This window comes from Temnothorax curvispinosus, unplaced genomic scaffold, assembly GCF_003070985.1.
Source record: "Temnothorax curvispinosus isolate PA1 unplaced genomic scaffold, ASM307098v1 QBEX01014574.1, whole genome shotgun sequence".
Taxonomy (NCBI): domain Eukaryota; kingdom Metazoa; phylum Arthropoda; class Insecta; order Hymenoptera; family Formicidae; genus Temnothorax; species Temnothorax curvispinosus.
Genome location: NW_020224354.1, coordinates 142208 through 157027, shown reverse-complemented (window position 1 = coordinate 157027; position 14820 = coordinate 142208). Strand labels below are relative to the sequence as shown.

General features: G+C 39.8%; 1 protein-coding gene across 13 annotated transcripts in view; it reads right to left on the bottom strand.

Annotated features, from left to right (window-relative positions):
- The window catches only part of LOC112464784 (disks large homolog 4), a 252670-nt gene that overhangs the window by 172452 nt on the left and 65398 nt on the right, over positions 1–14820 (bottom strand). For all 13 annotated transcript variants that reach the window (XM_025031972.1, XM_025031974.1, XM_025031980.1 and 10 more), the window contains one exon: positions 8413–8580. In XM_025031972.1, coding sequence (XP_024887740.1) covers positions 8413–8580 — 168 coding nt within the window. The remainder of the gene's footprint in view (positions 1–8412; positions 8581–14820) is intronic.

The window sequence follows — 14820 nt, the reverse complement described above, 5'->3', positions numbered from 1 at the left end:
GAGAGAGAAAAATGAGTTGAGTGAGCAATATATCAACAAATGCACATTAGATTTTCTCAAAATAAATTCAACATTTCGTCACGGCCGATCAAAAAGAAGGACGCGGGGAGGTGCAAGGTAATTACCGAGCAAGGAAAGAGTCTCTTCGTAGTTGAATCTCGCTCTGTCCGGTCGTCGCGACGCGAAAGAACGGACGAATACGCAACATTGTGCACTTGCAAGCACGGATACACACGTGCACATTAGGCGATACACTCTTTAAATACCTCGTAACGTACGGCCGGGCTCTCGCGCAAGAGCATCTTACGTACGCGCCTCTGCATGACCGGGTGCTGCATGTATCGTACATATGGAGGCAACGGCGTTCCTTCTCGCCTCCCCACCGCGAGATACGCGAGCTTTAATCTGGGTGAGCCTGCCGGGTCGTAGTCGCGAGCACTGACCTACGTCACTGAGAGCACTTGGAACACTAGCGGGCACGCCGCCGCGCCGGTTGGGCTGTGTAAGTGCGTCTCTACATATGTGTGGGTGGTCCTCATTCTCTCTCTTCTCTCTCTCTCCCTTTTACGACCGTATCGTAGAGTATATACCTATCTGACTCCGTGTATCTGTGTTCCGTATTACATGTACGAAGACTACGTACGTATGTTCGTGTCGGTGCGACCGACTGTGCTCGGCGACTGGCGGGGCGAACCATACCGCCACCTCGCGAAAACTGTATCCACCCCCGAGAACCCGCATCCAACCCCGAGACAATCCCGTCGGAATCCTTTCGGAGATTCCGCCGACCTCTCGGCAGGCACTTCGACGTTGACGAGTGCATTGTTATCGTAGCGAGAGCCGCCGAGGCCGACGTTCCATCGCGCTGACGATGATTACTTTGTGCCGGCGCATCTTCATGAATATTACTCTCGAGAGTTATCGCGAAGAAGTCTGTCTAATAGCCTGTCTTAAAGCATTATTATAGAGATTTTTATCCTATATAACTAAAGAATTTTTTTGCGAAGCTAATAATTGCCGGTTTTAGGAAATTTAATTTGTGCGACAGAGGTGCATTTTAAAATTCACCGAAATGACAATGATTACATAATATGACGATTATGAGAGATAAAAATTTTAACCAAAATACGATTGTTCGTGTCTTAACTAATTACCTCTATCTCGGATCTCTCTTTATTTTTCGCGTAGTCTGAATTGTGGAAACTTTCGTCACGTGGTGAATAGTTGCCGGATGAAATTCGATTACCTCGGTCAACTTTGCTAGTTCGCAATGAGATTTCGCGCGGCATATGTCGTCCGTAAGACAACAGGTCGGGATTTCATTGTTTCCAATAATCGAATTACGAGCGGTTTTCGATAAATGGCCGCGTTCAGCAGACACAACTGTTGAGTTCGTCTTATCAACACTTTGCGTTGATTGGTCTGCTGGACGCGCCCAATGTCTGGAAATGTTTACGCTGAAAAACACGGAGTCGTGGGCAATTCGGAGGGAGATGCACTCGTTTCGAATCGATGCTGGTAGAATCGTCTGCTGGTGTTTTCAAGAGCACTTTCGATATAAGATAAAACAAAGAGAGAAGGAGAGAGAGAGAAAGAGAGAAAAAAGGGAGATAAATAAAAATAAGGGGAGAAATGGGAGAGAAAGAGAGAAATCATTGCGGAAGCTTTTAATTAAAAGCACTCACAGCGCGAGTGGAGTGCGTACAATGCAGCCATTGTATTGTATGCCATTTGACAATCGGTTGCCAGAATACGCCGTTTTATGCGATATTTTCCGTATATAAAGAGAAGTCATTCTCAATGGAAACATGGATCGCTCGCGGATCATTATTACTAAATGGAGATTTCTCCATGCTGATGCAACGCTCAACGAGATGTAACGTCCATTGTACATGTTTACTCTTTCATTTAGTTCTGCGAAGCGTGAGAGTATCGCATTCTCATCGAACATTTATGGGAGATGAAAAGAAAAAAGGCGTATTCACGAGGCATTGACAAAAATACAATTGCCAATTGTATTCTTCTGACATGAAACAAGGCCAATTTTCCTTGTACTCAAAACGTCCATATGTTTTCGCGTAAAAACGATTGAATTTCGACAAGAAGAGTATCACATGCATGACATTGTTTAACACATTCACAAGCGTATTTTAGCTGAGCTTTCATTCACACCAGATTGAATGATTTATATTAAAAAGGAACAATAAAATACTTAATTTATAGTGTTGAATTTATAATATTGAGTTGCAAAAAAATATGATATACAATATTTATCTGATAGTCGTTCTATGATAGTCACTAATGATTGACAAAACGTAAACAGAAAAACTCAGTGTCGGTCACCGGTGACCGTCATGGTTATATACAAATAAGTTACCTATCTTCATATAGTTTAATACTATATACATTTTTTTATTAAATTTTATTTTTTAATATGCATTTTAGTATTTTATTTAAGTGCATAAAATTCAAAGTGTATTAAAAATACCTTTTGTCTTTTATAATATTCCATCTGTTCTAATTTACCTCTTATTTTATACGCGGATATAAATAGCAATCTTATTTTTAGAAACGTTTAACATTTCAGATATTCAAAACTTCTATGGAAAGATTTTCTAGGTATTCAAAGTTAGGTATTCAAAGCTTCCAAGAATTCTAGACATTCAGGACTTTCAAGAATTTCCAGTTTCAAATAATGTAATATTTGAAACAGAGTCTTTGTAGTAAAGCGTAGTAATAATAAGTTCCCACTTTCGTGTCGTGATATCGAGCAGCAATTGCCTTCGTTTTCCGTTACGAGGCACGCGTGTTCACGACCGAACCGAACATTGAATACTTTCAAAAGAACAATTCGAGCTACAAGCACACGAGAAAATTATTTTAAAATGTTGACGATAAGATTACGATTAATAGTACCATTTCGTGTTTAGTGAAGTAAGCGAAAGGCGCGGAGGCATCGCGGGCGGATAATCGAGGAAAAGTCGAGGTCTCGAAAAAAGGTGATAGAATAGCGTTCAGACACAAGTCACGCCAGAATCACTCGTAAGCTGCGAAGTCGTGAGACCCGCAGTTCCCGCTTTCGTGTCGCAGTATCGAGCAACAGAATTCCAGTCTTCGTTTCTCAGATACGTGGCACGCGTGTTCGCGAACCGAACCGAGTCACGAGTCTCACAAAGTCCCCTCGATTGATTTGCCTGTATCACGAGAACGCCTCGCTAAATATATTCAGAATGGAAAATCACGTTCTTTTTGCCTGTGCTCCACAATACGGTCCTGCAGTAACCTAATTTTTTTTCCTGCGAATATGCATACACATTGAATCCGTTAGAACTGACATGTTTCACATTCCGTGTTCAATTTCTGTTCCCCGCGTTTAGAATGTCCGACGTTGCTTGTAAACGCGATAGCTTTTAAATTGCTTCTGTGTGAAGATTTTGCAAAAGACTAGATGTAATGTAATTGATTCGGATGTATTATCTCGCATCAAATAGCGATTCTTTCTCCGGTATAGCTCAATTTGCGCAGCTACGTGATCACGAGGGACTAAACGTGATTAAACTGGAAGTTAAAATGTAACGTGGCACGTTAAGTTAATAATCGTAACACGTGTCGCGATCAAACGCACGCAGCGGTCGCGAATCGTGATTTAATTTTGTCGCGCGATCTATCTCGCTCGAATCACGATGCGCCGAACGATCACAGGCTGATTTGAAATTTGTAGTCAGCTTGTAATTTAACTTCGTTCGAAGTTCGGCGTGCGAGTCTCTCCGATTTTCCGTGCACGCCGAGCGCGCAAAGAAATTTTAATTGCATCCATACTGATTAAACAATTTCGCTCATAGTCCAGGATAAATAATAAAATAATGTAAAATCCTCGATCGCAAAGATTATGATTAACATTTAATCGGGAGTATATGCAATCGATAAGGTTAAATGTCAAGGCGAGATCGCCAACAAAATTATAAACTTTGCATACACGCGCGAGAATTACGAGAAATGTACGCGGGAATTACGGGCGCGAGCGATAAAAAATACATGCGCGCGATTATTAAATAATTATTTAAACCTATCCGTGATATTTTGCCGGTACACGTCCGAGTGTTTGAAGTAAATGTCAAATGGGGCTCGACATGGTAGGCGCGTACATGCAAAGAGTTCGTTACACTCTAATTCCAGCGATTCCCTCGCTGAGTGACACGCATCGCGTGCACATTAATGATTAGCTTCGCGATTACACAACGCACGTAGTCACCTATAAAACTCGAGCATGCTGAATAATATTCTTTTTTACATGAAATGGTTGAAAAAGGGAAATCAAAACTGAATTTTCCATATTTTCGCGAAAGCAAGGATTTTCGTTTCTATTTTATGATATTTTGATATCCATATAATTGAATGCAAATTATTAGCTTATTATTATTTCATATAATTGTGTCAATAGATATTATTGGAAAATTTTGATAATAATATAGGTACATCGAGTACAGAGTTAAACCGAGGATCAAGATAATTTTGTGATAAATTAATGGCGTCATTTATATGATGAATCTGTCATCAGATAACTTGCAAATTACGTTAATGCGAGCATTTCGATTTTTCCATAATATAAATTGACGTGAATAATTCAATCATTATTAATATTCTATAGTAGTCTGAATAGAATTTTATTCTTCAATCGCGCGCAAATATTTGTTCAACAATTTTTATTCACAATTTTTGCAAAGCTCTTTGTAGCTGAAGCAAATACTTGTGACATTTCAAACTCCCGCAATTTTTTTAATGCGCTAAACCGTCGCTATACATTTACGGGTTTGTACTAAAATGGCTTTTTCCTGCCATTTTGTTCATGATTTTAAAAAATATCGAAAATTCGCTATCGCTTCACCGACTTTTAAAATCAGGTCTCGCGGCACGATGAAAGTAACTTTTATCGTTGAACGTTTCGCTGACCGAGAAGCGCCAGGAAAATGGGCAACACCAGAGGTAGTATCTAGGTCGTCCTAGGTCACGTGGAGGTCGATTATCCGACGGTATCACATATGGAGAAGACAAGAGAAGCGAACGAAGCCGACTCTCATCTACCTTAATCTTTCGTATTTAGTCCGTTTCCTTAAATCTGTGTCACTTTTTGCGAGATTTTAATAGAAGTCCGCAGTTTCGGTGAACTTCAAATCTTCACATTCATTTAGACTGTCACTTTCGCTAATAACATTTTCGTGCACAAAATAAGTCAGGTGATGGTTGAATATTTTTCGCTTAACGTGTAATTATTGTCTCACGCAAGCATGAGAAGTTTGAAATTTTTAAACAAAAAATTATTCCTAAGTATTATTTTCTGAATATTTTTTTACATTACGTTTATACAAAATTTAAGAATATGTGGACAGGTTTAATGAAATCCTCGTGCATTTAAGAAGACTTAGTGTCTCCTTTTTTCCACGTTTTTTTTTTCCAAGATCGGTCTAGAATACTCCTTCACCTGGCCTCGATTCGGCGACGTCGCAATTGGAAAGATTCGCGTAAAAAACGCGTCGATAAATCACGATTAGGTCGGGAAGAAGGAAAAGTGAACCGAGCGTAGAGAAGACAACGGAGAGAAAAAAAAGAAAAAAAGGACGTCATGGGAAATTCATGCGTCATTGTTGTCGGGACGAAATTACATTATCGCGCTGTTCGCGTAGCGAACCCATCGTGTTAGACCGGATGATGGGGATGGTAATTTATCGCGCGACATAAATTATGTATAACGCTGAAACGGCCCTCTTGGCGTGCGACGAGTTTGTAGTTACCTTCATATAACCGGTGCTTCTTGTCTTAAGTAGCTCAAACTTGGTCTTTAGCGAGCATTTGCAATCCTCGTGGATAGGATCGTTTCGCAGGGGAAATTATTATCGGACTACTTCCGAATTTCCGGCATAATACAAAAGACTTTCATCGATCGACTAAATAAATTTAAAAACACCAATATGCTTAACGATTTTATTTTAACGAACTATCGCTGATGCTTAAATTTACGAAAAACATATGTGTGCATTGTTGCACAAACTCACTATTATTTGCGCGAGTAAAAAAAAAATTAATGCGCTCGACAAATTATTTGAAAATATTAGCATTTATCTGGAAAACCATGTAAAAATTGCGAAAAGAAAAGTATTCAAACTGTGCATGAGGTAAGTAAATTTTCAATGCGAGATATCAATTCGACGCCAAGAATAAAAATAAAAATGATCCCAAAAGACTACCTGTCGCATTCTCGATATCGATATCTGCACTTTTTCTTTTGCACACAAATCGCGTCATATGCCGCGCGAACATGCTGGAAAGGAGATTGTGCAGTGCAACCGTTCTCGCGGAATGCACGTCTCATTCTCTTTTAACGACTGCCGTTAGTGAGAGCGATAAGAGCCCTCCCTCCCCCTCGCAACTTCAATTCGCGCGTAACTCATGATCAACGATTAATCTCGCGAAAATGACCAACGTTCTCTGACGCAGGTGCACCCATTGAATTTTCGCGCGATGCTATCTCGCATTGTGCCGCGCGTCTGCATAATTTATATTTAACGATCCTCCCCTCCGACGTAATGGATTCAAATTCAATACATATCAATGGTCGTGCCCGATAAATTCCCGTTCGTGAAACGCCTCTGGAAAATTTTAAAGTTGCCAGGAAAATCTCACTTTCAAAGTTTTCGAATATGATAATCTTCGAAAAGTCAGTCTTTAAAATTAAAATAGAATCTGTCATCTTTTCGATAAATTCGACATTCTCAATATCGATAAGTATCTTAAAGCGAAATACAATAGATCAAAATATAATATTAACAAATGCACGAAATGTCCAATAACAGTGTTAAAGAAATGTAAGTTTTATCGAAATCCGATTGCTTAGGCGATTTTCGGAAACGATAGACGTTATCATACAGACTCATGTAATTTTCTGTAATTAAAACCATGTAATTAGTGGTTCGACGTGGTGGCGATGCGATAACGCACGGCGAATTAATTAACCTAATTCCCGAATTATTTATACGCGAGCGGGGCTGTTGTTATAATTGCGTGCGTCCGGGTCGATTAGTCGAGCGATCCGGACCCCAGCACATTCGCACCGGTTACGTACAATTAAATGCCGGAAGGGGCAACGACGATCCGGATGTGTACCTCACTCCGCGTCGATTATCGAGCGATCCGGATGCGCGACCGCGAAATATCCCGCCCTATATCGGTTGCGTTATCGACCGGCGGCCGGCGATAGAAAAACATTGCACCCCGCGAAGTACGATCAATAATGCCTTTCGGTTTTTCACACCCAAGTGTCCCAAGGACGTCGGGTCCAAACGCGAGGAAACACCCTCTCTTCGGAGCTCTCCGTCGCACGAAGGACCTCTCGACGTCACCCCGCGGTCACGCGGTCTCCACAGAACCGAATAACGCGTACCGATGCACCGCACACTCGTGACACTCGCCGCAACTGTCGCGTCCGAATCGCCCACCCGCGAGCTCCGTCGCATGTCCAACTCTCGAGGCCGACAAGCTGCAAAGTCGCGGCAGAACTGTTTTGTCCACGTGTTGCGGATTGCGGACAGTCAACGGGGGCAGGGTAATGCAGACCTCGATCTTACCACGTGACAGACCGTAGCGAGACCGCGCGGCCTTCGAGGGAATCCCGGGATGACCTCGCGCTGTCTCTGCCCTCTGCCGGAGGGTGCAGCAGGCTACTCCGGGGGTGGTTGAGCAAATAACAATCCTCAATTACTCTAATCAAGATTTCAATCGAAACTATACTATGACAGGGTCAGCTGGATTTTAATAAACGATTTAGAAATACAGAATCATTTAAAACCTCTTCATCAAATCTGTTTCGTTCTAATTACAATTTAATTCAAATCAAATTGTTTTCGCCGAAATTCATGATAATTTTGAATAATAATTTCTTATTCTGATTATATCGATACGCGAAAATGTTCAAGTTGCGTGCAAAAAGCATGCTGCATCTAAGATTTTATGATTCGTTAACGTTTGTCAATACTTGTAGCACTCGGTAATGTGGAAGGTTTGTTCTCCAACTATTACCAACCGCAGGAGAGACTCGCGTTCATCGATCCTGTGTTAAGGGTGAGTATCTTCAGGGATGAAAACGTAGGTGGCGAACATTTCGAGCTCGCGCACGCATGCGCCACTCCGTCAACCCTCGCGAGCAACTTTTCTTATCCATTACTTTACCTCATATTTATGCCGAATTTAAATTTTAAATTGCAAAATAGACAAAAAATAGACAAATTTAAACGTTTACATAAAAATCGAACTCTCCCTTCTCTTCTTACATTTTTAATATTTTATATAAAATAAACGTCTAAATGTATGTCACGTTAAACAGAAGGGAGCATATTTTCTTTTATCATGACACACACTTACCTTGTTGAGCGTCTCATGACCGATGTGCGGGATACCGTCTGGATGAAGGATACGATCGACCGAATTCAGCCTGGGAACGCCATCCAGTTGGGCCGCCTCTTTCAATTGGGGTGGCGACGGCGGCGGTGGTAATGGTTCCTCCACCCCTGTACCGTCAAACCTCGTTTTCTGCAACGGAGAAAGAAAACAATTTCATTATGTTATCCCGCACATCAAAAGGCCATAAAAACAACCGTCGCGCGTCGCCTTCTAGTATATATGTATAAATATCTAAACGGTCAACTTGGAGATTGCTTTTTGGCAATCGTGAAATGTGTTCCAATACTTTCCTATTCAACACTATAAGGGATATGTATTTTTTCTCATTACTTCGAGATGATTTAATGTAATTTTCTCAACGTTGATCGGTTGCAAGATCTTTCCTGCTCCCAATGCGGAATCCCGTCGTTACGATCTAATGCTATTTTACGCTTATTTGCGTTGTTAGAACTTACGTGATTCCAGCAGCATTCGCAAACACCCCTGCCGTTCTCAAAGTTGCGCGAAATCGCATTATTTGCGCCACGATTGCTGGACGAACTCGGCGTTGAATTGGCGTGTCGCTTCGCCCTTCGACGTTTTCGTATTTTGACTGGCACAGCGAACATGTAATCACTGAATCGACGCCTTGAGTGACGTACGATCGACACCCAGTCTATCATCGTGCGAAAACAGTTCGGCCCCGCGCGTGATATTTCGAATATATATATATATATATATATATTTTTTTTTTTCGGTGTACGGTGTCCGTCAAAGTCCACTCGATTTGCTGTTGTGCAAATTTTAAATGAAATAGAAATGCTACATATAACGCCAGAGGAAGAAAAAGAAAAGCAAATTGAGACATGTAAATATCTGCTAAACAGTTACCCCCCCCCCCCCATCTGCGCTTCGTTAATTTTACACAAGTATTACGAAAACTATTACTATCTTTAACGCGAACTTAAATATTTTATTTTGATATATTTTTTAATCTAATTATTTAAATATTTCTACACGCTGTGTTCATATATGTTATATGTAATTATAAATTTGTTACAAACAGAAAATTAGCTTTTTACAACTAAACTTTAATTATTTTTTTCAATTCAATTGTTAGTATATTAAAAACAGTTCAACTGTTTCTCTCTTATTGTTAGTAATAAATTCTTGATTTAATTATTACTTCTATTTTATATTACACTTCAGAATCCTTACAAATTCACGAGACGAACATTTCAATTAGCGTTCAAACTTTTATACGTATTTCGGGCTTCAAGGTAAATTTTTGCGATTCGTTTAACCTGCTGCTTGCCGTTTTTGTTGGTTCGCGCTACTCGAACGAGTACTTTCAATTGGGTATCGCGGCCGTGCCCATCGTCGCTAGAGATCGATACCAATGGTGAAAAGAAAGTCAGGGATATATATGTCACGAATCAAATCCCCCTTTTTTCTCCGTTTCTTGTGTTCTGAAAGCGTGTTATAAGTATCGGACTGTCTCTATATTCCTCCCTTGTTCCACTACATGCGCTTTATTCCTTCGACATAGTCACGTCGATCATTATTGTCGAGTGCACTCTCTGAACGCGAATAAAGATGCTGACAAGGATGTTGCGATTGAGCGCGCATTTGTGTCGAGAATCAACGCGGCGGTAAAAATAATATTCAAAATGCTAATTGGCGAAATGAATTAATCATTGGCACGGCATTTAATATAAATAATTCTCGAATAATTATGCAAAAATTACTTAACTATCGCACAGATAATACTACAATTCTGCGATAATTGTATGAAATAAAGCGTATTTTTTCAAGTGTAAGAAAAGAGAGAATACTAAACGATTTGTTGTTTGAAAAAGGAAATTATTCAAATTTTCAACTTCAAATTTTTATTTTACCTGTTATTTGGAACGTGTTAACTATTATTTTACATTTTAACTTTTGGTCGTAGTAAAATATTTCAAGCTTAATGTAACTATATGTATTTCACACGTGTATATTTTACATTTTACCGAAATCTTTACCCAAAATATTTTCATACTGACGGAAACTCGTGTAAGAATAGATAATGTTCGGGCGCACCACATGTTTGCTATGTTCGCGAGCATAATTTGCGGCACCGGCAAAGGAAAATTTCAGAGTGATTGAAGCGCTTACGGGCTTCCAAGAATACCAAACACCGCCGCATATTGTTTATGGAGGAACCGCGCGTGCGAGAGAGAAATAGTTTAGACTCGGTACTTCAGCAAGCAATCTCCATCAGCATTCTATTCCATGAAAACGCACCCCTTCGTAAATCCCTTGATTTCATATACAATATCACTATGCTTCAATTCATCGTGTATCACGTTACCACTTTTCAGTACCGTCGTTCTTTTGCGAGAAGAAATTTTTTATATTCTTTTTTGTATGCGACGCACGATCTCGTGTTTTCATAGCATTAGAAAAAAACGGAGAGTTTTTACAATGACAGATATCGTTGGATTCTCTCGTTCAACCGGGAATCATAGACTATTATTTTTGTTTCTCTTTTATGACAGTCTTCTAGAAAGATTGCTCTTCTTCCGCTTCATTCCACATTTTTTATCGAACATTTATCGAATCACGAGGTAACTCTTCCAAGAAAAACACGATCGCGTTTGAAAGCAAGGTCAATTATTTTTGATCGTGTTGATTAATAGATTCTTCTTTTTTCTTTATTCTGAATACGAACTGGATTATTTTGACGAAATCAATGGTTTGTTTCCAAAAATTATCTATATGTTATATTTCATAAAATTAATATAAATATAGACGGAAAAACTTTCAAGTTAACGTTATTTTAATGTCGTAAGTCTTAAAAATGCCTTTAGTTTTATAAGTATAAAAACAGTTTTTAGTTAAAAATGATACTCTTAATCAAATTAAACGTGTTCGTTTGCTTTATATCACGCTATTTTTGACATTCTCACATAAAGTCCATGTTCAACATTCTCACAATAAAATCCGTGTTCCAAACATCTCGCGAACACTTTTTCGGGAAATTACAATACAATATCGATGAGTAATTGTAATTAGCGGCGTTCATTAGGATAAATGATTGCACTTTGATCACACGATCACACGAGTCTTGGCTGTTTTTTGGAGCAGCCGACTTTATACCTCGACGTGGAAGACGTCGGCGTTGGTACTGATGCAAAAGTGACCCGACGCTGGTATCAATAGCATGCCGATGCTCCCGAAGAAGGCGTTGCCGTCTAATTCTGACGCTGAAGCATCTTCGTGATTGGACGGCGGTCTAAAGGACTCTCCAAGAAGTTTCTCTTTTATCAAATCCAAAATTTTAAGAACCCGGGTGATTAATTATACCATCATGTGGTATTTAGGAAGTTCAATGAGTCGCGCCATTTATTTCGTGGCTCTCGACTGGGACTGCTATTAAATCCGCGTTTAAGTGTCGAGTGGCCGCGACGGCGACGGTCACGTTACGCGCAATGTAATTCTCAGACGATAGTGACGCAATAATGGTTTGAGACCGATGCCCGAAGAAATTGTGTTCGCCCGCGAATTTACGTCCAGTCCGATTAAATTCTCGTTTAATTAAACTTCACGCGCACTACGAGGACGGCAAGATTTCCGACCAATTCCTCGGAATTGCATTCTAAATGGACAATCGTTTACAGCTCAGGTTTCATCGTATATTTTTTCTGCAGCGAATTTCATCTCGAAACACATAATTCGTATATCTCGCTCACTGATTAATTTAATTCAATGTATACCGCTGTGTACAATATCGCTCTGTTTTCTAACCGAGTTAATTAAAAAATAACAAAACACGATGACGCGAACGTTCCAGCAGCTGGTTAAATGGCGATCAATAATAAAGTTCCGTTAATGGATATTTTTTTCTTATGCCGCTGCAATGGCAGGCGCTATCGACGTTTCGATCATTAATGGATTAAACAAACCTCAACACAGCATCCAAGCTGGAAGTTAATCAGGTTACCTAAATCAAACGGAATGCGTCATAATGTAACCGCCCCCAGATCCAGTCCTGTTTCAAGCATTTCGTCGTATTCCATCTGTAAATACGCGGACCGCAAAACGGCATCAATAATGACGACACGGTGATTTTCAGTTTGGTTTACAAGCTGGGTTGTCGCGGCTATCGGTGCCGTCGTTGGTTGCAGCAAATAACGGCAACGGCCAACTTGGTTCGCCAATTAATGCTCAGTCTCGGGACAGAAAATTATGGAACCGTGAGGCCGCGGGCTGGTAAACAGCAAATTGCGTTTGTTCGATTTATCATTTAGCTTCACGCATCGGAATTCATTTCAGAGTTACTCGCGAGTGCAACAATACGCAAAATATCCTCGCGCGAGGTTAATTAACCGTCACGCACAGCCATCTATCGCGCCTGTCTTTTCACGAAATGGCCTCGCGGACTCGTTTTATTCTGCGAATCGGATGTCCATTACGAGCACAATGCCGGGGCACAATGCAGCGACTCGCAGCTTCAGAAAACCTTGGACTTGATAGAAAGAACATGAGGAGATAATCGAGAACCGCGCGATCGTGTTCTGAAACGAAGCGAGGAATTGCGCGGCAAGGTCTTGCGCCATAACGAAAGGCGAAAGGATGAGGAGCAGGACGGCGGAAAATTGCAGTCTGCAGCTGACGTTAAAGCGAATTAATTTATATGTTTATAGTTAACCAAGGTAAACTCCTTATCATCTTCGTTAAGAAACTCAAGCAAATGAATGCTCTTTTCATGTTAAACTTTAAGTGCGTGCTAAGCTCTTTGAAAGCAGCGAAAAAGCGGTACTTAATTTATGGCTTATATTAATATAATTAGTAGCAAATGGAACAAAAGGTCGGTTGGATTATACAAAAACACCTTGAGCGTTAATTGCGTCGTTGGTCTTAATTAGTCGACATATTTCAACCATACCTAGTCGTCTTAGTTTGAAGTTAATACGTGTAATTTATAACGAATTCGATTGAACGGAGTGCACATTAAAGCCGTCGTACATAAATCAATGTAAAAATGCATGTTTAATACAAATATATAAACGGGTTAAGCCGCAAAATCCCCATACTTTATTGTGCCATCTGGAAAAATTTATATTTTATCATTCTATATAGATATTTGCATTTCACTTTACACACAGATTAGTGTACAACGGCTTTAATATGCACCAGTGCGCACTGATATGCACTAATGCGTCCAACCGAATTTGCTATTAATTTGAACGAGCCTAGTTATTGTACACAATCGTGGAAGTTTACTGTAATTAAATTTTTCACGAAATAAGAGGTCACATATCTACGATACTACGATTCTCGTCGATAAAAATATATCGATATTTCGACATAGAAGGATTTCCGATGTAAAGAAGCCGATGAAATAAATTCGTGCTAGTTGTGAAAATTGTTGATGGCACCGGTGAAAACGCAATCCGTCGAGTATTCATCGAGATTTATGTGCGCCACGCACTGTGCATATTCATTCCGATTTCCGCGTGAAATGCCGAGACACGATAGATATGCATTAAATCGACGCTTTTATTTCCATGCTGAAAATATCGTTCGTTCGTCCGGGTGCTACTCGAACGGACAAGTATTATTACGGGACTACGATATACGTATCGAAATAGATTTAAGTGATGATAAAAATGCGATAGGCACCGATTTTTCAATGGTGCGTCGCGTATCGTGCGGCCACGTACATGCAAATACACGCTAAGTTACGCGCGTGGTAAAATAAAATTTTTCGAAATAGTCATTCCATATTACACTAGCACCGCGAACATATATCATATTTCAACATTTTCGTGTTTTTAATAAAACACTACACGCTGCTATTTTATTTCCACGTTCCGCTTACAACAAATAGAACATTGTATCATTGTATCGTCCCTGATGTAAAGAGATGCATAAAAGATGCTCCCCACGTGTCTTCAACGATTAAGGCTGATAATAGATGTTTCAGAGTCTAAGCATATTTGTCTGAGATTTATCTAAGATTAATTAGAGATCGTATAATGGAATTTCCTCCCAACTAACCAGAAACGTAAGAACTAATTTTGATAAACTTAAAATTAGTCATATCTCAAATACAAATAATTAGCTGTAGCGAAAAAATGAGAGAACGACATCAGATTACTCCTAAATGAAGAGTTTATCGATTTAAAAATACGTTGATGTAAATGTTGTCTATTTCTTATTTTTTCAAATTTAATTTGATAGTTACCCATATTCCATAAGAAAATGAGAATTTTTGTGCAAGAAAGAATCAAAGATTTATTTCTCGGGCGTGAAGATCTACTTCGCGTTATCGACGAGGCTTTGGAGGTGGTTTTGAGCTATACGAATAGATTCTGGGCTGTGCTGCCACGAATATTTCGAACG